The sequence below is a fragment of the Theropithecus gelada genome, chromosome 8 (assembly GCF_003255815.1).
Source record: "Theropithecus gelada isolate Dixy chromosome 8, Tgel_1.0, whole genome shotgun sequence".
Taxonomy (NCBI): Eukaryota; Metazoa; Chordata; class Mammalia; order Primates; family Cercopithecidae; genus Theropithecus; species Theropithecus gelada.
In genome coordinates, this window is record NC_037676.1 from 21,335,958 (window position 1) to 21,362,938 (window position 26,981).

Sequence of the window (26,981 nt, forward strand, 5' to 3'; positions counted from 1 at the left end):
CTACCCATGCATGGGGATGAGGCAGGCATGCATCCCCAGTGCCTGGAGGAAGGCCAGGTGCATCCCACATGCAACCATAGTTGCTGAATGAATGTTGTCGAATGTCAGACCTGGAAAGGCCCATGGTGATAAACCAACCACCCTCTCCCGCTTCTTCCTACTTCCGTGTCACAGCCAAGGGAGCAGAACTTTGGGGAGGGTAAGAGGTTTCCCTGAGGTCCCACAGCGACTCAGTGACAGTTCGGGCGTAGGGATCACTATATCCTGCCTGTCCGTCTATTTTCCCCACTCCCCACCCAACCCCTTGCATTTACAGGAAAGCCTCGGTCCCCAGTGCTGAATATTGGCCGATTTCCTCTTGTTGCTTTTCAAATGAATACAAGTTAGGAAGCAAAGCACTAAGCTCTGGATGTTTTTTTTTTTTTAAATTTGGAAAAGAAGGGGTTCTGTATCTAGAGGGGGTTCCATACCCACATCGTCGGTGGTGGGCAGTGGGGCCATGTGCCTGGACGGCGAAGCCTGCCATCTAGCAGGCAGCTATCTCCACCTGGTTTTGTGCTTGGGCTTGCTGGCCCCTCCTCTGGGAGCCTGGAGGGTTGGCGAGTCCTGGTAGTTCTGGGTCATGAACTGGGTGCTTGCTTCAGGTTCACCCAGGTGGAAGCGGTTCAGAAATATGCCCATTTTCCAAGAGCCTGGAAGGACAAACAGACCATAGGGAGGCAGTGAGAAAGAGCCATGGACTTGAAAGCTAGCAGGGGCCTGGGAGGGAGGCCGGCTCAGGGACCCGAGGCAGCAGGTGATGTGATGGCCATGGGGCGTAGTGGCTGTGGAAGCTTCTGGCTCCTGCTGCAGAGGCAGTCCCCAGATGTTAGCAGAGCCTCTGAACAGCAGCAGAGCTGCCTGCTCTCCAGAAGGCAATGGGGACTGAGAGCCCAGCCCAAGTCAAGGATGCCTGAGTCTCCTTCCCCAGCGCCTCTGTTTAGCAGAGCTGCCTTCTCACTCTCGGGCAGAAAGGAAACCCAATCATGTCGGCTGCCCACTTCCTCCACTCACGCCCTCTCCCTGCAGGCTCCCCTGACCTCAGGATGGGAGCTTTCACCACTGCTTTCCTTCACACCTGCTCACCCCTGCTGCTGGGGCTGAGATTGGGGCTGAGATTGGCGGAAGTATCAGTGCTCTTCTTTCAATCTTCTCCACTAAACCCCACCAACCTCCTCCTCTCTGTCCTAGGACAGGGCGTGCACCAGGGTGCCTTCCCTGTGGCAGAGGTGGAGGGGCAGCCCCCCAGACCCTGGCGGAAGAGCTGGGCCTGCAGAAGCCCAGACAGTGCCTAGGTCGGAGGGGTTCCTCCTCAGGGCGAGAAAACACAAGTGTGTACAGGGAGGCACATCTTCTGGGGCGAGTGTGAACAGGCCTCGTGGCAGGGCGAGGAGGGCACAGCCCGGGGCATGGAGTGAGGCTGAGGGAGGTGGTCAGAGGTATATTCCCACGTTCTTGTTTCCCAAACCCTGGGTGTCAGGCACCCTGGGCAGATGCTTGCCAGGAAAAGGCAGGAAGTAGTTCAGTTTGAATCTCAGATAAATAGCAAATTGTTTGTTGGTGTGAGCGTGTCCCACATTCTGCATGGAGCATACTTAACACGAATTATTTTTTTTCGTTGTTTATCTGGAATTCAAATTTTACTGGGCATCCTACTTTTTTTGTTGTTGTTTTCTGCTAAATGCAGCAACCTCCCAGGGTGGAGAGAGAGTGCCTGGAGAAGACCCTGTCTGGAGCAGAGCTAGGCAGTGGCCGATATACAATGGATTAATGGAGACCAGTCACCTCTGATACCCAGACAGAAGAGGGCAAGGGGCTGGCAGCTCTCAGAGCCTCACCTGAGACTCACGGGCCACCCACCCTCTCACCTACCTGTCTCCTTGGTCAGCACCCACCACCCTTTTCATAGCAATTAAGATAGCAAGCCCATCGAAGCGTTCCTGCCTCCCAGAGGCTGCTGACATTTCAAAGATGTTCTCAAGGAGAGGATAATTTTTAATCCAAAACCCAAAATAACAATAACAATAATGCAAATAATAAAATCAGTAACACCCCAATTTCTGTGCTTCCTATGTGTTGGTACTACTCTCAGAGCTTGACACATAATTCGCTTAATCCTCACACCAATCCTAAAAAGGGAGGACTGTTCCCATTCCCAGTTCACAGATGGGATGACTGAGGCACAAAGTGGGGTACTGGCAAGGAAGCTTCGCAGGGGCAAGGATAGGGGAAAGGCCTTTGCAGATTCCCTCAAATCCTATCCAACTCAGCGATTGCATGCTCAGATGGGGCCCAGGGGGACTGGAAAACAAGGGGTTCCAGGAGTTCTTTTGCAGAAAGTGTAGCCAAGGTGCTGAGAACGGCTCTCCCGCTGGAGGTGTACTGGCTGCAGTCGGGTTCTCCTAGGAGTCTCGGTGTTACCTGAGTGTTCTTTCAGAGGGGCTGTGCCTGAGCCTCTGCACCCCAGGAGCCCAGCTGGCTGGAATGAAAGGAATTATGGTATTATGACCCTGGGAACGAGTGTGTGCACACACATGTGTATGTGTAGGTGCATGTGTGTATATGTGTGTATGCTGGTGTGTGTGCATGCCAGGGTAATAAGGGCTTATGGGTGAATTGGTGTGTGACAGGAACAGGGACGAGGGGGCCTTCCCCACCGTAGGGCAGGAAGGAACCCGCATGGCAGGAAGGGAATTGAAACCCATCACGAGGCCAGGGCAAGCTGTGGGGAAGAAATCCCCTGCGTCCAGAGCGAGAGCTGGCTCCCTTCGATAATTCGGAAGCCTCTGAGCCTTCAGTGCCCTGGGGACCTCGTGGTTCCTTTCCAGTCCCAAGTCGACAGCCCTGTGGTTCTCGGGCTCCCCGGCCAGCTCCTGAAACCCAGTCCCCGTGCCGGCTAGCCTCTTGCTGCCTCCTTTCCTGGCTCAGCCGCAACTCCTTACACCCCCTGTTTCCTGCCACAGAGGACAAGTTCTAGAAGGCAGAGGGGGTGAGTCAGGCCCTTGGGGTGTGTGGGGAGAGCTGGAGAGCTAGGAGACTGCGGCTTCTGTGGTCACCGCTCAGAGGAAAGCCCCTTCCTGTATGGCACTGCTGTCCCTGAGAGGCAGAGAGTCCATGGCCAGGCAGGAAGAGGGCAGCGCTGCTGTCTGTGCTTGGGCCACTCCACTGTACCCTGGACGCACCCAGGCCAGGCTCTTCCTGAGATGAGGGCGGGGCAGTGCGGGCACTTCAGAGGCCTCTGTGGTGGGAGGCCTTGGCTAAAGGGAGAAAGGAGGAGGAAGCTGTCTGATGCCTGTCTCATGAGCCACCTGCCCTGTGACTGGGACACAGAGGCCTGGGTGTCTCAGGACAGGGCTGCCGCATATGATGTACAGGTTGATCCCTGCACAACCGTAGGGGGTACTGTTCTCATCCTGCATAGCCAGATGCAGCGGCCCTGGAACGCTCACTTACTGGTCAGTGCTGATAGGAAAGATGTTAGTGATGAGAGATGTTAGATTTCAGCGTTGTTCCAGATGGGGGCCAAGGGGAGAGTCTGATAACCTTATCTAAAGCCACCGGGGGGTTTCTGGGCCACCACTCTGTGCCTGGCCTCCTAGCAGGCTCTAGGGGGGAAAGATGTCCCCTGTCTTCAGCAGCTGGGGAAGGGTCTCCTCCTCGGAGCTTTAGTCCCAGGGACTGTGACGATGGCAGGAATGCCCTGGGGCAGGTCTTGACAGTCACTCTCTCCACCTCAAGCTTCCCAGATCTGTGGAGCTGGCTTTCCACCATTTGGGAGTGGTTTGTTACGTGCATCTGGACGGCTCCATTGGGCCAGTTAGGGTTAAGCAGGCATCCGAGAAACTGAGAGGTGCTCCACCAAGTCCAGCTGACCCTGGCCCCCTTGCAGGACTTGGAAGAATGAGGGGTCTGCTCCCCTGCCATAAGTGCAAGCTCTTAGATGAGGTCAGACCCCAGAGCCCCTTTAACACTGGCAGCCATCACCCTCGTCCTCTGCCAGGCATGGGGTCAGCGGAGCCGCCTCGTTTCACCTCCTGCCCTCGGCGAGTTTTTAATATAATACAAGTAATACTAAACTAATCACAGTCTGGTCCTTCAAAGGGTGGCCTTGGCCAGCAGTAGAACTTTGTAGTCTGGGTCCCTAGCAGACAAGTTCCCCACCCCCAGTGACACCCCTGGCTTCCCTTCAGCAGGCCCATTCTCTAGGCTGGGGTACAGTGGCACTATCACTGGTCATTACAGCCTTGACCTCCCAGGCTCAGGTGATCCTCTTGCCTCAGCCTCCTGAGTAGCTGGAACCACAGTTGTGTGCTACCACACCCGGCTAATTAAAAAAAATTGTTTGTAGAGACAGGGTCTCTTTATGTTGCCCAGGCTGATCTCAAACTCCTGGCCCAAGTGATCCTCCTGCCTGGGCCTCCCAAAGTGCTAAGATTACAGGTGTGAGCCACCGAGCCCAGCCAGGCCCACTCTTAAGACTTCCCAACAGCCGAGGACAGCACTTCCTGGGTGACCCTGCTGTAGCCAAGGGACATTTCCCACCTGACTGGTCACTTGGTCCTCAGTATTTCCGTCCTGATGTATTTCCCTCTTAGCCTGGGAAGTGGGGTAGGGAAGCTCCTCACTCCAGCTGCATTCTCCCATGGGCCCCTGTTCGGGTGGACTGGAGAAGAGGGAGTGGGTTGCTGAGCCCCTGAGGTTGGAGCTGCGGCAGCATCTTGTCCCAGGGCAGTCTCTGTAAGGACAGGGGCCACTGGCTCTGGCTCCGAACAGCCCTGTTCCTTCAGCTGGTGATCTGTATCTACCCAAGGTGGTCACCCTCTTTTCTGGCCTCGCTGCCTCTCCCCTTAGGTAAGGGCACCACTGCTTCTTGTTGGGGGATGGTGGCCCTGAAGAAAAAAACAAAAACTCAACTCCAGCCTAATAACCACCCCACAGAGAGCCCGGCTCAGGTCTGTAATTTGTCTGGCTCGTCACGGGACCGGCCACATTGATAGAAGCGCTGATACCTTTCTGCCAAGATTAATGATGTCCTGGCGGTGGTAGGCGGGAGGCCTGAGCCTTTTATTTTTTGTGCCATTAAATGACATCCGGAGACTTCTACTCAGGACCTGAAAAGCCCTCGTTCCATCACATCCAATTACTCCTGGAGGAGATTTGCTGAGTGGCTGATCCTGCGGGCTCGAGAGGCTTTGGGGTAGTGGGGGGCCCTGTGACTTTGGCAGGAGTGAGAGGGTGGGGATGCCAGGGGAGTTTTGGGGTGGTGAGGGGACCCACATCTTCTTTGGAGAGAGGACCCAGGAGGGCTGAAGAGTAGAAGCTGGTTCTAATTATCCAGCCAGTGCATCTCCTAGGCCTCCTCTGCCCTTCTGCAGCTGAGGGTGGGGCGCGAAATGTATCAGGAGGATGGGAGACTCCAAGCTGCCAGTTTAGCTCCCAGTGATAAATCCAATATTTGGTAGTGGTGACAGTTGGCTGGCATTTTGGGTAGAATTTGGGGGCTTATCTGTGGTTTCTTCTTGATGTGTTCAATATTGCTCGGGACGGCTGATGTTTGGCCGGACTGGGACTTGCTTCTTGAGGAGGTCCACCTGGGGCTCATGGAGATTTCAGGTGGTTCCCAGCCTGGGTGCCTGTCTGAGTGTTGCCCGGGATGGCCCCAGCTGGGCGGCTGCCAGGCCCCCAGTTCTACCCGCTTGGCCAAGTGGGTGGGGCCCTTTGGAGGAAGAGCGCCTCCTGCCACAAGCCCACACAGTGATCAGGGGCTGGGCCCCTGGGGGATGCTGGGGCTGGGCCAGGTGAACCACCATGGGAGGTCACGGGGGTGGGCTGAGTGTGTTTGTGTCTGTGTGTGCACTGGTGGGGGGCAGTCTGAGGGCGGGGGCTGCTCTCCAGGCAGGGCCTCCTTTGCTCTCAGACCTCTTCCCTCCATGCTTCCTGACACCACGAGCTGCTGTGTTCTGCTACCAGGCTGGTGGATTTCCTCCCAGCCTCATCCCTCTGCGGCAACACCGCCTACCCTTGAAGCTGCGTGGGGCTCTGCTGCCCTTGGCCCCAAGATTCCCCTTCTTTCTCACCCACCGAGGCCTGCATGCCTTCAGATGCCACAAGCAAGACTTCAACCCCCTGTGTGGCAAGTCCCTGCCTGTCTCTCCTCTCTGACCCCTGTGGGTGGGCGGCTCCACCTCTGAGCTGCTGAATTTGGGTGCCTGTGGTGCTAGGGAGCGGTTTATGGCTGCCTGGTCCAGGACTTCCATTTTGCAGTGAACAAGTTTCCCCTCTGAAGGCCCTGAGGCTGCTCTGGAGGTGGTGACCAGAGCCTCTCTTGCCTATTAGTTTCCAGCACGTTGACACCATCCTGGGCACTTGGCCTTGGAGTGGCTTCTGGAGCAAGCTGTGGCATGTCCTCTCATGGGGCAGAGAGGGGATTTCCCCTGCTCGCTTGCAAGAGGAGTGTGAGACTGGCTTGTGACACCTCTGGGTGAGGTGACTGAGGTGTGGTATGGCACAGACCATAGCTCCCCAGGAGTCTGAGGCTCAGCCACAGCCAGGGAAGGGGAATGTGCATGGACCATTCTGGGCAGCTGCTGCTGGCCAAGGAGGCCCGGGACAGCAGGATGCAACTGCACTCTGTCTGTATCCCCAGTGGGGCTCAGAAGTCTGGTGGTCTGGGTCAGAAGAACAGGGATGTAGGCAAGACGGTGGCAGGTGCAAACAGCCCTTCCCTGGAAGTCAGAAGAAAGTCAAACGGCTCTTAACTGTGGATGCCCTTGGTAAGTCATGCCACTCACTGTTTCAGGCTTTGCTTTCCTCATTTGCCCCGGGGTAGGGGTGATGGCCACTGTCCTGTCCCCTTGACATGGTTGGCAAGGGGAACACCAGGGAGGGGCAGGGAGGCTGGTGGAGAGGCGGGACAGGGAGGACATGGATCAATGCAGAGACTGTCACTTGTGGGCATGGTCCTCACAGAGGTGGCTGCCTTCTCAGGTGCTGAGGGAAGCTGATGTGTGTTTGTGAATGTGGGGGTGTGAGAACGTGCAGATCCATGTGTGTGAATGGCTTGTGGATGTGCATATGTGGGTGTGTCCCACACACAGACACACTCATTGACTGAAAGCCCACAGTGGGCTGGGCATAGGGACAGGTGGGAGAAGGGAAAGAAGGCAGAGGTGAGCACTTCTCTTAAGGAACTGGTAGTCTCATGGTGGAAGTGGGGGCCGCCACGAGTGGCAAGTGATTTAGGAATACAGAAGAGATCAAAGCAGATGTCTGGGGGGGGGACGACAAATGCTGTGCGAGTGGAGAAGACGATAGAGACTAGAGATGCCAACAGCAGGCGGGAGGAAGCCTGGCTGAGCGGATCAGCTCTGTGGGGTTGTTCCAGAGGGCGTGATGGAGGGCCAGTAGGGCATACTGGTGCTTGGAAGGTGGGCAAGGCATTGCGGGTCTGGGAAGGGGAGAATGAGGTGCCCAGATGGGCAGTGGTGGGCCGGCAGATGTGAGCAAAGAAGTAGTTCAGGGATGTTCTGGCAGTGTGCTGCATGCAAGGGCAATGGTACAAGGTGCAAATGAAATCTGCCTGGAAGGGAAGATGTCCCCCTCAGAGGGGTGTTCACTTAGAATCAGAGGGAGAAAGCCTAGCATGTCACAGGCCTGAGATAATGGTGACTGCAAATCTGGAAAGGTAAAGTGTGGCCTTTGGGACATGCGTCGCACAGCTGTCCTGTGATGCTGGCCAGCCAGCCCTTGTCAGAGGCACCAGTTAAGGCTGTTTAGAGTTCAGAGGTCTCTGCTCCTCCCGCACTGGGGACCAGTTATGCTTGCACTGTTTGAATATCTTCCCTAACTCTCTCAGTGAGCACCGCCTATCCACAGAGCTCCACCAGGGTGACTCCACACATGCATGAGAGCAGGGACACCATCACGTGGTGACTTCTTACAGCACCCAAAACAGCGCCAAGCACACACTAGGCGTCTGGCATCAGCTGAGTGAATGCAGAAGGCATTACTGAGTTACGCCAAGCGTGGTTCAAAAGTGGCCAGAGAGGAAGGAGCTGTGCAAAGGTAGGAGGAGTGGGGTGGCAGGGCAGGGCAAAGGTAGGAGGAGTGGGGTGGCAGGGCAGGGTTTCATCAGCTAGAAGCAGGGTAGCTCTAAGCCCCTCCAGGGCCCTTGCTGTGCTCCTGGCCTCCTGGGGTCTGATGGAAGACCTCTACTAGGAAATGTCAGGGTTGGCTGGGAGAGTCGAGCCTCATCAGCTGGTCCCTGCATTTATTTGGCAGAACAGAGAGGTGAGGACGGCCCAGGAAGCTGGGAGCAAATCAATTTCAGGTCATTCAGTTGCAGATCAACTAGTCCAACCCCTTATCTTGATGAGGTCAAAATCAAGGCCCAGGGAGGGGAAGTCACCAGGCCAATGACAAACAATCAGAGTCGGGATGTCAAGATCTCATTTGCTGACCACCTGTACATTGTCGTGGGGTCACAGTAAAAAAAAAGGAATTCTGGGAAGGGTTTCACCTCCTTGGGTCTGAACAATGCCATCCCCACACCCCTCTACATAGTCATGACAGGCTCTACTAGAATCATCTCAAGCCCCCTTCTTCACCCTAAGCCTGTCATTCACCCATAAGATCCAGGGAGGGAAGAGGCCTGAATAGGATGGGGTTCAGGGGCCCATCTGCCATAGACGCCCCTCTACCTGGTTCCTGTAGGCTGACCTTTCCCCTCGAGTCTCTAGAAGCTTTTCCTGCCTGTTCACCCGGGGGACAGAAGCAGCTGGTTATACCACATTGCCCCCCCCCCCCCGCCGCCCCGCCCAATCCCTGGCATCCCACTTCCTCCACGGATTCTCTCCCATGGAGAGAAATCTAGATCAAGGCAAGTCCTGGGGCCTCTGTTCATTGGCAGGGCCCCATGCTCTGGCCTCCCAAGCACTGGTCCAGCCCTGGGCTCCATAAGTCCCCAGGCACTGTCCAGGTGCTTCAGAGAGCACCAGACCCTGAGTGTTTCAACACTGTGCAAGGACCCGGGGTTTCTGCTTTTGCAATCACCCCTGGGTTCATCCACACCTCACTGTCTCATGTCTTGACCCCTCTGGTGGTGTCCTGTCCTCTCATTCTGGTCAGTTCTGCCTGTCCTTCCAGGTTCGTCATCTCCAAAGAGTGACTTCTGAGTATCGCTTCTCCGGTAAATAATCTTGAATGGCTTCCCAGAGTCGACCCGCAAAAGCCACTCCTCTGCCAGACTTTTGAGAACCTTGTTTTCCCCCTTCCCCTCCATTTTCTCACTTAAAAAAAAAATACACACACACACACACACACACACACACACACACACACACACGGTTTCTCTAACCCAGAGCTCCCTCTTCCTTCACTCAAGGATTCAGCTCTCCTCCTTCTCTAGGGCCTAGCCCTGCTCCAACCTCCTCCCCATGGCCTCAGGGCCAGAGAAATTTGTAGATCATCTGGAGCCAACCCCTCATTTTCTAGATGAGGAAACCGAGGCCCAGCAAGGTTCATTCATTGGCCTCAAAATGAAATCACTAACTAGAGAGGGGAGTCCAGATTGCCTCATTCTACAATAAAACACCTTTATATCCTCTCTGGCTGGAGAGGGCACAGTGTTCTGGAGGGAAGGGCATGATAGGAAGGGAAGAGATCTATCCCTGAGTCCACAGACTTCCAATTGTCCTTACAGTTAGAATCACACAATTAAGTGTTTAATTACAACCTGCTCTGCATTGTTATTTAATTATTTCCAAAGCAGACTGTAAGCTGCTTGAGGGCAGGGAAAATTCCTGGCGCTCTTGATTGTATTTTCTCTGAAGTTCCCAGCACAGCGCTGGGCACATGGAAGGCATCATATGGCAAGACTGGGACCTTGGCTGGGGCTTTCATCTGGGAGGGCCATTTTAAACCCTGTCCAGATGCAAGTCCAGTTTCTAAGTTCCCCATGGATGAAAGGTGGGTCAAGGGGTGGGGTGGGGAAGTACACAAGACCAAACAATGGATTTCAGGCCCAGTGTGTTTTGGCTTCCTTGCCTGGTCACCAACATCCTGGGAGGGGTGGGTCAGGCCTTTGCTGGTACCTCAGGCCACTGTGGTTTCTGGAGGACAGGCTGCCGTCGAGCCTCGGGAGCCCCAGCACATAGAGTAGGGAAGCATCTTTGGTGTATGCAGTTCTCTTATTCCCTCGTCTGTCCCTCCTCATGGCATCTCCTGATGCTCTATCCTTGCCTCCATCCTGCCTTCAGAAGGCACTTACCCCGCGAGAGGCTCCTGCCCTGGGCATAGGCATGGTAACCCCGGAGTCTCATGGTGGGGCTCAGAGGCACTGCCTCATTTTATGAGAACCTCATGGGTGGGGGAATGTCATAGGCTGAGATCCTGACATCTTTGGTGAGACTGGTAGCCAGGGTGCTGGAGACAGTTTTTCTTGGTCTGGGCAAGATACATAATTGTGTTTCCTTCTCTCTGCATCTAAACTTAAAAGTGTGTCTTTGGCAAAGCTGTTTAAACAGATTCATGGACTGGCAAGGTGCTGAGGGCACCTGGGGAAGGTTCACCGGTGGAAAGTTTGCACCAGCTCTACTCCCAGGGTGGCCTGGAGCCCTCTGTGATTGGTGGGCCCTGCTTGGCACATCTGAAGGGCCCGGTCGCTCAACCTGTGCCTTTCTGGGCTCCATGTTCCTCTCCTCTGGGGCCTCCGGCATTGCAGCTGTAGCAATACCTGTGCTGGCTTCCCAGTGGGTGGATGTTTGGTCAAGGTCACTGGGTGAGAGGCAATGGCTGATGACACCCACCCTCCCACTTGCCTTCCTGCCAGCCTGGGGGACGTGCTCCTTGCACTCTCAGATGGCATTTGTGCAGTCTCTATTGCCTTCCCCTCCCTAAAACTGGGGAGGTGATAGAGTGCAGGGGTGGCTTTATTTCCCATTTTCTGGAAGAGAAATCTAAGGCTCAGATGGTGGGAGGGGGAGTCAGGGGCATGGCTCACACTGGGTCAGGTGAGTCACTTGTGGCATGTTGCAGTGGCCAAGTGGCCACCGCTCCTGCTCCCTGGCCCTGGTGGCGGGAGGACCGAGGCCAAGAAGGCAGGGTTCGCCATGAGGAGGCTATAGGGAGTTGGTTTGCTCCAGAAGCCAAGGAGGGCTGCTCAGAGAAGCTAGTGGAGGGGGGATGGTGGGGGACATCTTCACCTCATCACTGAGATGGCACAGCCGACCCAGTAATTAGCAACCCGTGAGGATAGACCGGCAGGGTGGCATTCCAGTGTCCTCTTGCCCAGATCAGACTCAATTACAGAGCACAGTGACTTGCCAAAGTTCAGGGGCAGCTGTCTGCACATGCCATGCAAAGTTTCGGGGCACTTTTCTCCCTGGCTCCAGTCACCCACTTTGAGATCCTGCCTTACATAGCAACCACCCAGCTGGAGCCTCCACATTAGTCTGTGGGACTTACTTCTCAAGGGAGACCACATCTGATGCCAACATCTTTAAGGAACTCCTTCCAGTTTGCTCCCAAGAAACACCAGCCTTTGACACCAGTCTCCAAGGCTCATGAGTGGGGGTCAAGGCCCTAATTTCCCCATAAATGTATGAAGCGTTGGTTCCACCCCAGAATTCACCCTGGAGGTGGATGGAAGGATGGGAAGGTCTTACCTCGAGTTTTGTTTTCCTTGGGAAGGAGAGAGATGACTTTTCCTTCCTGAAGATAGACAAAGAACTGGTAGCGATGGAAGCCACTGTGTGCTGGTGGGGAGGGAGCCTGGTAGGCTACAGGTAGAAGAAGGAGAGAGGTGGGCATCAACATCCCATATTATCCAGGGCAGAGCTCTCTGTCTTCCCATGGTCCTGCCGACCTCCCTGGGGCCCCAGATCGGGACTCACCCGTGCAAACCATTAGGATTTGTATTTGGTGGGATCTCAGCTTCAGTATCTTCATTTAAGAAGAACATATTTTGGTGGGGGTGAGAGTTGGGGAGGAGGTGGTCCGAGAGGAAACACCGTGAGCTGGCTTGAAGGCCTCGGGTGCTGGCGTGGCTCCCAGACCTTTATGGGCCAGTGGGTGTTGGCATTGTCCTGTTTTTGCTTTAGTCTATCCTGATGGATTTCCTGCCTCAAGAGAAGCCCATCTTCCTCTGCGAGTGTGTTTGGCAGAGGATTTTTATTTATTTTTTCGGCATTTGCTTATGAACTCAATCCCCAAAGAAGCCAATTTCTTGGCTGCGTCTGGAGGATCTGGAAGTGGTTACAAGGGTGGGTGGGACTGGGTTCAAAGGTTTGATCATGGGAGCTGTAGGAGCTGGGCGCTTGGGGCACCGGGGAGAAGGCCCCTCTCCCACTCCTTCCCTCTTCCTCCAGGAGGCTGCGCTTTTTTTTTGGTTGCGGGGGAAGTGGGGTGGGGACATCCCTCATTCTTCTCCCAAGTCCATGCAGAGAGACAAGATCATGCTGGCCTGGCCTGGGTCTTTCAAGGTGGGCCTCTTTCCCAGCATACTTCAGCCCTTCCCACTCCCCTTCCCTCTCTCCATCTTCCTTTCCATGGAGGAGAGCCAGGCTGGAGCCAAGAATCTTCCTGGGTGGGTGGGAAAGAAGCATTTGCAATGAGGATGTTGGTGGGAGGGAGTATTGGTCCTTTATGGCCATCTCCCCTTCTTTTCTCTCCCAATCATTAAACAAAAGCACGACTTGCTGCTTGGAGCATTGGAAGCGTCCCTCACTGTGCACTTCCGGCCACTGGTGGCTTCCAGCATGCCAACAGCCGGGGAATTCCTGACGATTCATCTTTCCCTGCATTTTTGGATCGCAGATCAGATGTGTGTGTGTGTGTGTGTGTGTGTGTGCACGCGTGCGCACTCAGAGTGAGAGCAGAGCTGGATGTGCTTGGAGCCATGTGAGTGTGTGTGGTTGGAGATCTCCACTTGGGGCGGGTGTGTGCACACGAAAAGCCAGTGTGCAAACACCCTGAGGCTGTTTTGGAGGCCCTGTTAGTGTGTGTGTAAATGCAGGTAAAGGAGCATTTTTCCTAAACACCACCAGTGCTGAGGAAGTCTTCTGAGCACAGGTGGGTGCCAGGGAGTCTCCTCGTGCGCAAGCCAGTGTGGGCGAGGTGGGTGGGTATGTGGGCTGTGGAGTGCACTCCACCGTGGGCACACTCGACGCTGCCCAAAACTGGTGACTTCGGTTCTGTGCGGACAAGTCTGAAGTGAGAACTCACTGGATCTGCGCATGGAGAATTTATCCTCAAGGGAGATACAGACTAATGCCTCTCACTAGGGCTTTCCTCAAGAATTCCCCATTCAAAACCTCCAAAGGCAGAGAATTGAGGCATGAGGAGGAGGGGAAAGGGTTCACACATGCTAGACTACTTCTCCGGGCCAGGCCCTGGGCTGTAGGCCTTCACTTATGACATCTCCTCCATCTTCCCATTTCCTGGAGGCTTGAGAGGTGAAGCCAGGCCAGCAGTGAGTGGTGGTGCTGGGATTTGAATCCAGGCCTGATTGGTGCCGAAGCCCATGCTGCTTCATGGAACTGCAAGGCTAAGTTTGGTGCCCAGTCCTGTGCCAGAGGCCAGCCCACTACCTGAGCATCCCTTTCAAGGTAGGTTGAGGCACCATCCTGGGGCAGGGATCTGAGAGAGGGGAGCTGGGGGGAGGATGGGGGTGCACAGGTGTTGCAAGCAGCCTCCAGTCAGATGGCCCCCTGCACTGTGACGCTGGCTGCATTCCTTACTAGCTGTTCACATGGCACAGGATGGTCTGTGCCTCAGTGTTATCCTCTTTAAAATGGGGACACTGATGGCAGTGACCATAAAAGGCAGTTGTGGAGATGAAATCAGGGCATCCAAGAAAACTCTCAGGCTGGCACTAGCACACGACAAAGCAGCCCCATGAGGTTTTCATTCCTGTGATCGTCACTGATGCCCTGGCTGGGGGAAGGGGTCCCTATGTCTTACTCACCTGATAACTCCTGGCCCTGAATCTTCCCTTTCTTCAGGTCGGCACCCTGAAAGAAGAGACAAGCAGGGCTGTAGGTTATGCCTTGGGCACACTTCAGGCCACGTGGGCTCTGCGGGATTGCTTCTTTCTCTGCAGGAGGCGGATGGGAGAGGAAGGAAGATGGGAGAGGAAGGAGGATGGGAGAGGAAGGAGGATGGGAGAGGAAGGAGGAGGGGAGAGGAGGAAGATGGGAGAGGAGGAGGATGGGAGAGGAAGGAGGATGGGAGAGGAAGGAGGATGGGAGAGGAGGAAGATGGGAGAGGAGGGGGATGGGAGAGGAAGGAGGATGGGAGAGGAAGGAGGATGGGAGGGGAAGGAGGATGGGAGAGGAGGAAGATGGGAGAGGAGGAGGATGGGAGAGGAAGGAGGATGGGAGAGGAGGAAGATGGGAGAGGAGGAGGATGTATGGCTGCTTTTGGGAGACAGGGCAGTGAGTGGGGTTTTGGAATGGGTACCTCAGGGGATCCAGGGAGACAGGACAGACACAGATGTTGCTGAGGGTGGCAAATGGACACCTTGCCTCTAGAGAAGCCCTGTAGGACACTTCCCAAAGAGCTGTTCCATGATCCCCATTGGTGCCTGAAACTGGGCGCTCGACATCACCTGCGGGGTCTGGTCAGATCTAAGGGAGGTGCTTAGATCTGCAGTTCTCTGGATCTTGCTAAGGAGCCCATCTTCTCTGGAGGGAGGATTCTGCTCCCTTTGGAAGCTTTAGAATATTAAGCAATGGGCTCTGAGCAACCAGTGGGGGAAGGGAAGGCAGGAGGAGGCTACACTGCCTGATTCCGTGGTAGCTTCTCCCCACCCTCAGTTAACTTAGCCCACAACTCTGGGGCAGTTTCTTTGGCCACTGGGACAGCCTCAGTTTCCCTCCTCTCTTTCCCTCCCTCCTCCCCTCCACGCGGTGTCTGTGGGATAATGAGGTGACCCCGGGGGTGGGTGCTAATTACTGTTTGTGCAGGACCAGGAGATGCTCAGATGAAAGAGACTGGAGCTGGGCCCCTGGTTCTGTGCCATGGCTCAGGGGCCCCAGGCCATGCCAGGGAGCCCCGAGGCCCCTAGGTGTGGGGTTTTATAGCCTTAATGAAGGTGATTAGCGTGACTCTTAATTGAGTCTGCCGACACCTAACTGTGCCCTGGCTACCTTTTCACCAAGCCTAGAAGAGGGGCTCATGGGATGCTGGGAGGATGGGGGAGAGGTGGGAGGCCCTGCTTGAGGTGGGGGCAGGGGTAGGTGAGATCCAATCCCCTAGCTTGTGGTTTACCTTTTATAGAACTAAAGTCCTACTTGCCCAGTCCAGAACCCACCAGATCTCCTCCCCTTTGAACTGCAGCTTCTCTATTACTGTCCTCACTTTGCGCCTCTTGGTCAGATATCCCTCTTCCAAGGCTGGTTCCTATAGACCTAGGTCTCATTTGGTTGGAAGAAGAAGCAGGAGACTGTGGAAAGATAGACCCTTCCCCCATGAGCCCCTTGTACTTCGTCTTCTTCACCTGATGCAGGTGAGATCCCCTTCCTTCCTTCCTTCCTTCCTTCCTTCCTTCCTTCCTTCCTTCCTTCCTTCCTTCCTCCCTCCTTCCCTCCCTCCCTCCCTCCCTTCCTTTTCTTTCTTTCTTCTTGGAGTCTCGCTCTGTCATCCAGGCTGGAATGCAGTGGTGCGATCTTGGCTCACTGCAACCTCCACCTCCCGGGTTCAAGCGATTCTTCTGCCTCAACTTCCTGAGTAGCTGGGATTATAGGGGCCCGCCACCATGCCTGGCTAATTTTTGTATTTTTAGTAGACATGGGGTTTCACTATATTGGTCAGGCTGGTTTCGAACTCCTGACCTCCGGTGATCCACCTGCCTCAGGCTCCCAAAGTGCTGGGATTACAGGCATGAGCCACCATGCTCAGCTGAGATCTCTTTCCTTTAACTTCCTTCCACTCTCCCTGATCCTGTTCTCTTCTGCTCAGGAGAATCTGGGCAGCCTTCAACGTCAGGTCCCACCCATACGGTGATGCACACTCCAGCTCTGTCTCACTCCCCTTTCAGCGTGGTCCCCCAACTCCCCACATTTTGGGCCTGGCATTATCCAGGGCTGGCATTATCCAGGCCCACGTGTGGCCAAAGGGCTGCGGCCCACAAGGATAAGGGATTGGAGAATGGAAACCTGTCTCCTTGATGCCCATCTCTTCCAGGAGAGGAGGGAAGGCCTTGACAGATGCCCAGCAGCCACTCTCCCTGCAGAGCTTTTCTGCCACCCTAGCAAGATGGAGAGTTCTGGGGCTGAGCTCAGGGAAGACCCGCCCAGCCTGGTCTGCCCTGAGCTCCTCATCCTCCCCTTGTTCCTTTCCAAGTCAGTCCAGCCAGCGGTTTGCTTAAACAAAACAACAGCAACCTAAGCTGGCTGTTTCTTTTCAATTCCCCCCAGGCTTGGGTTCTACTCAGAGTGAGGCCAGGGAGCGGGTAAGGGTGGGAGCTGGGGCTGGTCAGATCAGGGAGCTGGTTTGTGCAGGGCCGCAGTGGGTGGAAAGGCTGATCTGGTGCCTTGATGGGGTGGGAAGGCTCCCTTTCTTCATCCTTTCACTCTGGGGAGCTTTCCTTATCAACCGGGGCCAGCATAGGCAAAGACTCTGCAAATCCTTATGTTGGGTTTGCTGAGGCAAGCCACTGGCCCTTCCTAGTCACTCAGCAGACCCAGTGCTTGACTGGGGCACTGATGGCAAATGGACTGTTCAGGTCCTCCCCCGGAGCTGATCCCACAGACAGGTGCTGGTCCTCATTGGCAGAAAGAACAGGGGAGGACCTGGTGGCAGAAGGGCCCCCACATGGTGTGGGGTCAGAAGCTGTGATTTACTTGAATTGTCCTAAGAATTGCCTAAGTTCCCTTTGGCCATAAACCTTCCCTCATTGGTCAGTCCTGGAGGGGCTACAATTTCTACCATGGAATCAACACCTGGTAGGGGCCTTAGGAAACTAAATTCTAAAAGGTGAGAGAGTTAGGCTGCAGAGAGGGAAAACCCCAGAATGTTCAAGGAGAATGAGACCTTGGACCTTAGGCCCTTCAAAATCAGCTGACTCAAGGTCTCATGCCTTTTGACCTCAGTGCCATCCTGCGCTCTTTCTGTGACATCATGACAATCCCAGTATTTCTATGGGAGGCATCATTTTCCAAAGACCATGATTAAAATACGGAGATATTATCAGGAGGGCTGGGGCTGTGGTGAAAATGGGGACCCTGCCACCTGACTTTAGCTCTTCTAAAATATCTTCATGATGGCCAAGTGCAATGGCTTACACCTGTAATCCCAGCACTTTGGGAGGCTGAGTTGGGCAGATTGCTTGAGCCAAGGATTTTGAGACCAGCTTAGGCAACATAGCAAAACCTCATCTCTACAAAAAAAATGCAAAAATTATCTGGGCATGATGGTCTATACCTGTAGTCTCAGCTACTTAGGGGACAAAGCTGGGAGGATCACCTGGGCCCAGGGAGCTGATCCTGAGCCAAGGTGGTGCCACTGTACTTCAGCCTGGATGACAGAGTGAGACCCTGTCTCAAAACAAATATATGGATTAGAGTGTCACTTCTAGCGTGTGATCACACTAGAAAGCTGAAACTCTTTAGGGATGGATGAGATTCAAGGAAGTTTCAGGAGGTAAGAGGGAGAAACCTGTAGTTTTGAGCACTGCTCAGGGTTGCTGGGCTAGGAAAGTGCCCGGGGAGGAGGGAGTACCAGCCCAGCGTTTGAGGAATACAGACACCACTCCTGTCATGTCTGACAAGAGACAGGCTTTGGAAGGAGACCCTGAAGGAGGCTGAAAGTTGAGCTTTCTCACCTTTTAACATTTAGTCTCCAAAGGCTCCTACCAGGTATTGATTCTATGGTAGAAATTGTAGCCCCTCCAGGACTGACCAAGGAGGGAAGGTTTATGGCCGAACCTGCAGGGTCTCTGCTAAGAGCTTCCCCACACCTTAGGCCTCCTCACTTTGACCCTGCTGCCTCCCCTAGCCCAGACTCCAGATGTGCTCTTGCCTTTTTAAGATGGGCTGAGCATAGACCAAATCTCCTTTCCCTTCCTATAGCTAAGACAGGCTGACATTTTCAAGAGGAACTTGTTTAAATGCTAAGGTTAAAAAAAAGAAATATAGTTGACCCTTGAACAACATGGGTTTGATTTGTGTCCACCTATAAACAGATGTTTTTTCAACAAAAGTTACAGTGAGTGTGCCTGCCTCTCCTGCCTCCCCTTCCACCTCCTCCACCTCTTCCACCTCTTCTGCCTCGGCTACCCCAAGACAGCAAGACCAACCCCTCCTCTTCTTCCTCTTCCTCAGCCCACTCAGTGTGAAGATGATAAGGACAGAGACCTTTATGATGATCCACTTCCACTTAACAAATAGGAAATATATTTTCTCTTCCTTAGAATTTTTTAAATACCATTTTCTTTTCTCTAGCTTACCTCATTTTAAGACTACAGTATAGAATACATATAACATATGAAACATGCTAATTGACTATTTATGTTATTGGCTTCCAGTCAACAGTAGGCTATTAGTAGTTAAATTTTGGGAGAATCCAAAGTTATACTTGGATTTTTTACTTTGTTGGGGGTGGCACCCATACCCCCTCATTGTTTAAGGGTGAACTGTAATTATAGAAATTACAGACAACATAGATGTAGTTCAGTTTCTCATCCTCAAGAATGCTGAAAAGCCCAGGATGGGTTTTTCGGGAGAGAAGGCCAGGAATACCGAGGTATTTGGGTAATGTGCCTAGGAGGACATTCCGGGCCTTTCTAAGTCTGGGACTGGAGGGCCTGGGGAAGGCAATTCTTCCTCATTGGCATCCTCTGGAGATGGGGAGTCTAAAATACCCATGAGTCTCCTAGCAAGGGAAGGGAGGAGGAGGTGAATTCCTTAGAAGGACTCTTAAATGCTCAAGGTATAAGAAAAATAGTAGTCATCACATACTCTCACTTACAAGTGGGAGCTGAACAATGAGAACACATGGACACAGGGAGGGGAACAACACACACTGGTGTCCGTGGTGGGGGCAGGGGGAGGGAGAACATCAGGATAAATAGCTAATGCATATGAGGCTTAATACCTAGGTGATGGGTTGATAGGGGCAGCAAACCACCATGGCACACGTTTACCTATGTAACAAACCTGCACATCCTGCACATGTACCCCGAAACTTAAATAAAATAAAATTTAAAGAAAAGAAAAGAAAAAGAATAGCAGTCACTCCTTTTTCCTAGAAGCTGGCCCCAGTTGTGTGTGTGTGTGTGTGTGTCTGTGTGTGTATGCATGTGCACATGTATGTGAGTGTAGGGTACTGGTTTTGTGCATGACTGCTTGGCACAGGACTAGGTGCAAATTATTCTAACTGCAGAGAAGGGGGCTCAACACTGTGAACACTTTGGAGGTGCTTCTGGATTCCTAGAACATGAGATTTCCTTTCCAGTTCTCTCCCACCTCAGAGCCCACTGCTTCTCTGGCAAGCTAGCCTGGAACTGGCAAGTAAGATACTCAGGGAAAGTTGTGGCTCGACTGAGAGTCATAGCAACCCCATTCTCAGTCCAGGGTGATGCAGACTGTCTTCCCAGACTTGTCCCATCTGGGTCAGGTAAAGAGCGCAGTGCTGGAAGCCAGGGGTCTATCCCCACTGCTATTACCTTGCATTTGTAACAGGCTTTCAGCCTTATTCTCCAGGCAACCATCCAACCGATTGGTCTCACAACATCCCATTCAGGGGAAGGGCAGAGATCTTTAGCCCCACTGGACAGGAGACAAACCACAGAAGCTTCAGCTCCTCAAGGGTGGGGACTACACCCTGCCCATCTTTGCGACCCATGAGATGCTCTGCACATGGTGGGTATAGTCAAAGTCCGTGGGTACCCCAGCCCAGTGCCTAGCCCTTGCAACTTGAGCCATCCCTACTTAACAACCTCTATCCTTTGGGTGTCCCCATAGGGACAGAGAGCTGCATTTTCTGAGGCCTTTCATAGACTTGCGGGTCCAGTGACACTCCTCCCTCACCTGGGGAACCCCTTAGGTAAAGGCTCTGGCTGGATTTGGTGTGTGAGGTCTGTAGTGTGGGGAAGGGGTATGGCTCACTGCTAGTCTCAGCAAGGATACTGGCCCGGTTCCCTCACTCCCCTTCAATCACCTGTAGGCAGTGGCCCACCCACCGGGGCATTTGTGAAGGCCCCAGATACGCAGGCTCGTGGTCCCTCAGAGCAAAGGGTCAGTCGCACATATCCTTGAGTGAGGGAGATGATTTAATCTCTTTTCCCACCTCTTCCCATTTGCACAGGAGGATTCAATCTTCTCCTGCCTGGGTGCAAACCCCCGTCAGAGCGGGACGTTTTGCTTTTTGATCCCTGGGTGAAAGGTGGGAGTGGGGATGGGGGGATTGGGGAGGGTGGGGATGGGGGAATTGGGGAGGGTGGGGATGGGGGGACAGGCATCGGAAGAGTCCCTAACTTGGAAAGTGAGGCACAGAAAGGTGTCATGGAGATAAAGGAAAGTAGACGGAGAAATTAGCAAAACCGAGTACTTGAGGGTGGGGAGGAAGAAATGAGAAAAAAAGGGAAAATGAAAACAGAGTTCCAAGCTCTCTGACACTGGCACCAAACAAGAAAGCTCCTTGCTGTTTTGCACAGCTGCCTGCAGGCTGCCAAGTGGCAAAGGATCCAGGAAAAGGCACAGAACTGGAAAGCGCTACCCAGCAATCTGTATATTCTGCAATTAACAAAGGGTAAGTGAGCGGAAGGCACTGACAGCTCCCAGGCTCTGAGGTCCCCAGGGACCACCTAACGCCAGCCTAGAGAAGACCCAGCTCTGGAGACTACTGCCTGCTGCCAGGGAGAGGCTTCCAGTCAATTAACCCCATGGCCTTCTCTTTTGCCCTGGGGTTGGGGAGAGGAGGGATGGCCGCTGAGGTGGGTGGAATGAAGCCCGTGGGAAGTGGAAGAAGGAGGCGCAGATCTAAGCCCTCCTAGGAGCTGAGCACTTCTAGACTCCAGGGTGTAGGATGGCCAGTTGTTTCATGGACCCGTTTCCCTCCAGAAATGTCCATATCAAAGACTTGGTAGGCCTTTTCCTGGTGCCTTCATGGGCAGTGGGGATAGCTTGGTGAATATCATCTTAGGAGATGCCAAGGGGTGCATGGCAGATCCTGGTATCTTGGCACAGACTGGCGATGGGACTCCTGGGCTTTGATTCCTAGTTTGGCTTCAAATCTGGAATTGGTTACTTCTCTGGATCTCCAGATGCCAAAGTGGGGTTGGGCACTATTGAAAGGAAGCTAGATTTTGGGGCCTTGAAGGATGTGTAGGAGCTTTTCAGTTCTCCAGTGGACAAGATAAGGGAGGGCAAGGGCAGCTTAAGTTGAGAAAGCTGTCTAAGCCATGTACCAATGTGCAGTTGAGGGAGAATGATTTGCTTCTTGGAGTAAGGAGCTTTTGAGCTTGGAGTAAGGAGCTTTTGAGGTTGAACCCAGGATGGGAGGAGCTTCACCCAGAATGTCATCATCCTCCATGACACCAGGTTAAGAGACAAGATTTCCCAAGGCCCAGGGTGTCTGAGTCTTGAAAAGTACAGGCTTTCCAGGCCCTTTGTTCTAGGTCGTATGGTTGCCAAAAACGTCACACCATCTTGCAGCTGTGTGTGTGTGTGATAGTATCTAGCACAAAGCTGGCCCTGAGGAATGGTAGCTGGGGAGATGGGTAGATGAATGAATAAATGAGAGGCCTGTGTTAGAGGCAGAAATATAATTAAGACATAGGTCATGGTATCAAGGAGCCTCTGATCTGCTAGAACAGATAAATCACAAAGAAATAACAATGACAGGCCTAAATAATCAAGGCCTAGAGGCCATGCTGGGGGAGCAGAGAAGAAGGAAGAGATAACTGTTTGGGGGTAGTGATCAGAGAAAGTTATTGAAAGGAGGCTAGATATGGGGCCTTGAAGGATGTATAGGAGTTTTTCAGTTCTCCAGTAGACAAGATAAAGGAGGGGAAGGGCAGCTTAGGTTGAGAAAGCTGCCTAAGCAATGTATAAATGTGTGCATGAGATATGAGAACATTTCAAATGACCTCACTGTCCGTTGAAGCCAGAACCAGCATGTGTGTCTTCAAGAATCTCAAGAGAAGGCTGGAAATGCAGGATGGGGTAAGACTGGAATGGCAGACAGTGCCTCTGATTTCTGAGACTCAAAGCTCTCAGCAACCTAAACTCTGGGTCCACAGATCCCAGGCAAGGCTTCTTCTCTTCTCCAAATGATCAGTAACTGTGTCCCAGGAGGGCCACCACAGCTGGCTGGCTGAGCTGCCTTCCCTATCAAGAAAGGACGTGGGTGGGCCTTTACTTGGGGACACTGCCCACGTGGCAGGTCAGAGCAGGATGCGGCTGAATTTTGTCATCAATGGCCTCACTCAGAGCAGGTAACTCTTGGACCCCCAAACCCAAACACCTCCCTTTTACAAACAGTAATTTTTGTTTCAGGTCGTAAACGGGCTACATGTTCCTTGTAGAAAAATTGTAAAACACACAAAGGCACTAGAAAGAAAAAGCATTCCCTGGATCCTACCACATAGAGACAATTGCCCTGAGAACATCTTTCTTTTCTTTGCATTTTGGTTCCAAAGCTTCTTGTCACGCAGATGGCAGCTTCGAGCCCCTGGTCCCTCTGGGGCCTGTACTGGCTGGGACTCTCAACTGTCTGCCCTTGGGGAACTCCTGCTTGGGGAACTTGCCCAAGTTACTTTCAGTCCCTGATACTCAGAGAGCAGACTGAGCCATAGGAAATTGTGGAGCCACCTCCTTTTGACCCTTGCCTGTCATGGGTCACTCATTCTCTGGATGGGGTTCAGGGGTGGGGTTAAGAATAAGGAAAGAAATAAAGAACACAATATATGGTCTTATTAAGCCTGTTTCTCTTAGAAATAGACAAGAGTCGGGGTGCAGTTTCTCATGCCTGTAATCCCAGCAGTTTGGGAGGCCGAGGCAGGAGGATTGCTTGGGGCCAGGAGTTCCAGACCAGCCTGGGCAGCATAGCGAGACCCCATTTCTACCAAACATTACAAAAATTAACCAGACGAGGTGGTGTGTTCCTGTAGTCCTGGCTACTCGGGAGGCGGAGGTGGGAGAATCACTTGAGCCTGGAATTCGAGGCTGCAGTGAGCTATATTGTTGCACCACTGCATTCCAGCCTGGGTGACAGAGTGGGAGTCTCAAAAATAAAAAAAAAGTAGACAGAAATATCAAGTTGAAAGCAAATATCAGGAGTTTGTTGCTAAATATGATTACTATGCACTGATATCACTTTAAACTGAAGACTGCCCTTTCTAGACACTTAGAACAAAAGTAGCTTTTGCTATCAACCTCAGGTTGCCAGGATGCCTCAGTTATCTTAAGTCATATAGGGAATTGGGTATTCCTCGTAAAAACATTTCCCTGATATCTCAAATCTTATATTTTTTGCTCCCCAACTCCTTTTCTCTTACCTATTTTGGATAGCCATCTTACTAGAACACTAGTTCTTGTCTTCTTATGTGATTTTAAATACCATTGTGGTTGTCACCGTGGATGCCAACTTTGCACCCAACTACGGCATGAGATTGCAAAGCTGAGAAGCAAATAAAGGCCGGGCATGGTGGCTCACACCTGTAATTGCAGCACTTTGGGAGGCCGAGGCGGGCGGATCACTTGAAGTCAGGAGTTCGAGACCAGCCTGGCCAACTTGGCGAAACCCAGTCTCTATTAAAAATACAAAAATTAGCCAGGCATGGTGGCAGACACCTGTAGTCCCAGCTACTTGGGAGGCTGAGGCAGGAGAATCGCTTGAACCCGGGAGGCAGAGTTGCAGTGAGGCCAGATCGTGCCACTGCACTCCAGCCTGGGCAATAGAGTGAGACTCCGTCTCAAAACAAAAACAAAAACAAATAGAAAGAATGGGCCATTCAGCTTTCCACCTGCCCCAGCCTCCTTAGGGGCCAATAATTGAATGTTTATGTCATGACCATCAGGCAAAGAAAGGGGAACCACCTCTCGTGGAGTGCCCGTGGTGTGCGGGCATCTCGCCAGGGTCTTTGCGTGAGTTCGCTCATTCAGATCCCCGCCGTCCAGGAAATTCCCCGCTAAGGTGCAGGATCCCCCCACTCCCCACGCCTTGGAGAGCAAACGCTTGCTGCCCTGCTTTGCTGATTTCTGGCAGCCACAAGAACGATGGAAATGGAGCCATCCAGTCAAAGCAGCCTCAGTCAATGAGCAACTCAGCGTCTAACACAGCCATTCTCCTACAGGGCAGCCCGGGCTTCAGTCCAATGTCATTACCAATTAGCTACATGACTTTGAGCAAGACACTTAATTTCACAGCGTCTCAGTTTCCGTACCTATAAAGTGGCGATGATAACGATACCTGCCCTGGTTTCTTCACAGAGCTGTTGTGAAGGTGCAATTAGGAAATGGAATATTCTAAAGTCCCGCAGCGCCGTCCAAGTGTAAGGGTCTTTACTGGGCTGAGCTCCTGGCTGGACCCTGGAGGGAAAGGCTCGGTGGCTGCTGGGGAGTAGATGGTGTGGGGGCTGAGGATGGGGATGCTGCCTCCGTCCACCCTTGGAGCACTGGGAGTCCATCCTGTGAAGTCTCCTGGCAGAGCCAGCCTCCTGAGGCTGATGGCTGTGCCGTGGGCTTGGAGGTTACTCAGCTGTGAATATCGGGCCTGCCCCGCTGGGCCTGTACTCAGCCAGGGTGTGCAGAGCGAGTGGCACATCATGTTTATTAATAACCCTTGATGAGGGGCTTTAATAGCTCCTAATGACACCATCTGAGCCCGGCCTCCTTCCTTCTCTCGCTCCTCACTCCTTCCTCTTTCCCTCCATCCCTTGGAGACACATGATCCCACATACAGACAGACACAGGCAGGCTCGGCTCAGGAGAGAGAGTCAGAGATGTTGTCCAGCAGGTGGGGCCTCTGGAGAGGGGTCTGGCCTTGGGGGTCAGACAGAGGATCCTGGGCTAGAGAGCAAGTAGGATACTGCTGGCTCTGCGGTCAAGTGGAAACTTGGCCAGAACCTGGGAGTGATGGGAGCAAGGGAAGCGCAGCAGTGGGAAGAATTTTCCAGAACTGGTGGGAATGGGAGTGGCAGGGTGTGAGATGGGAGAAGCTGGAGCTGGGACCAGAATGAGGCCAAGGGGGCTTAGGGGCAACCTTAGGCTGGGTCTGAGAGGGCCAGAGACAGGAGAGCACAAGTCACACACATGCACACACTTGCACACTCATGATATACTCACAAGGCACATGCTCACACACCCACACACTCACATATACACACGTTCACACACTTACACTCACAACACACTCATACTTGTAGCATGCTCACACACCCACACATGCATGCTCATGCATGCTCACACTCACATGCTGTCACACATGGACACACAGAGGCACAAGCTCACATACATGCTCGTATATCCACGTGCACACACAGACACACACATGCTCACACACACACGCACTCACATACTCCTCTCCTAGACTGCCTTTCACTGGGTATGCCTGGGGCTGGGCATGGTGGGGAGGACCAGAAGAAGGGGGCATTTGGGAAGGGGTTGGTGGCCAGGCTGAAGCTGGGACCATGCAATTAGGAAAAGTGGGTGTGGGAATCTCCAGGCCCCGGGCAGGGGGCCAGGACAAACAGACGACTGATTAGCACTGAGGTCTGGGAGTGAGACCTAAGCTGGTCTGTTACCCACCCAGGGACTGAGAGGCAGCGGAGCTGGGCTGCATCCGAGCAGAGGTGGGAGAGGAGGCAGTCAACCAGGAGGCGGGATGGGGCGGGGGGCACCCCCAGGTGCTGCCCTCCTCTCATGCTGCATGTAGGAGGCTGCAGGTTGCCTTGCCCTCCCTGCTGCAGCAGAACAATTAGGAAATGGGTGCAGTTAATCCCTAAGACAAACAGGGCTTGGGAAACTGCAACCCAACTGGAGAGGAGAGAGCTGTAGGGCTAACTCCTCAGCCTGACTCTTATCGCTCCCCATCTCTCATCCAGCACCCAGTCTTTCCGGCTGGGTGGCTGCACCTCCAAGAGGCAGAGGAGGAGGAAGTGGGGGGACCAGTACACTGGGAGGAAGTGACCTGACCAGACCTTTGCTCCCTAACTCCAGCTGGACAGAGGCAGCCCAGCAGCCCCCTAGCATCCATCTGGCCTGGGGAGTGGTACCCCAGGGCTTACGAGTGAGCTGGAACCCCATGCCTTGGGATCCTGAGTGGCCGTGACTGCTGAGTGATGCCCCCACTCCCTGCTGCAGTTCTGAGAGTGGTTCAGCATTCTCCCCCAGCTCCGGCCCTAGCAGTCCTCCTGTCTCCCCTCTATTTGGGTAAGAAGGGCCCCTCAGCCCCCAACCCTGACCCATCCTGTTCTCTACTGCCAACCAGAAGACGGGTGCTGTCTTGGCTTACTCTGCCCTCCTCATGTGCCACCTATGAGATGAGGTGTCCTTGGGAACCCAGGCCACAAAGCCTGGGCTGGGGGGATGGAGGGGGAGGGAGTGCCCAACAGCCAAGAGCCTCAACTGTGGCTCTTTGGGGAAGTCTGGTAGCAGCAGGTGGGAGTCAGATTCCTCGTTCTGTTCTCTGCTTTGTCTCCCTCCGTTGCCCTATTTTAGGTTTCCATACTTGGCTCTGGTGGGAAGAGAAAGCATAATCTACCCTTTGGAGCCTCTTCTCTCCCTCCCCACCAATGGGCCCAGGCCTGGGGCTGCTTGTGAACAGAAGGGAAGAAAGGAAGGAAGGATGGATGGAAGGAAAAAGAGACAGAGGGACTCTGGAAGAAAGGTCGGGAATTTCTAGCAAGAAAAGATGCCGGCGAGATTTGGAAGCTCTAAGAAATGCTAGGCTCATTAGAAAGTGTGACAAGAAGCAGAAACATTCTACGTCTCATTCAAATC

At 53.4% G+C, this 26,981-nt stretch overlaps 1 protein-coding gene across 2 annotated transcripts in view; it reads right to left on the bottom strand.

The window, feature by feature from the left end:
* Positions 1 to 405: 405 nt before the first annotated feature.
* The window catches only part of PEBP4 (phosphatidylethanolamine binding protein 4), a 225,777-nt gene continuing 199,201 nt past the window's right edge, over positions 406 to 26,981 (bottom strand). For both annotated transcript variants that reach the window (XM_025394107.1, XM_025394106.1), the window contains exons 5-7: positions 14,003 to 14,048; positions 11,703 to 11,816; positions 406 to 692 (exon numbers count right to left, since the gene is read on the bottom strand). In XM_025394107.1, coding sequence (XP_025249892.1) covers positions 538 to 692; positions 11,703 to 11,816; positions 14,003 to 14,048 — 315 coding nt within the window. In that variant the 3' untranslated portion in view covers positions 406 to 537. The remainder of the gene's footprint in view (positions 693 to 11,702; positions 11,817 to 14,002; positions 14,049 to 26,981) is intronic.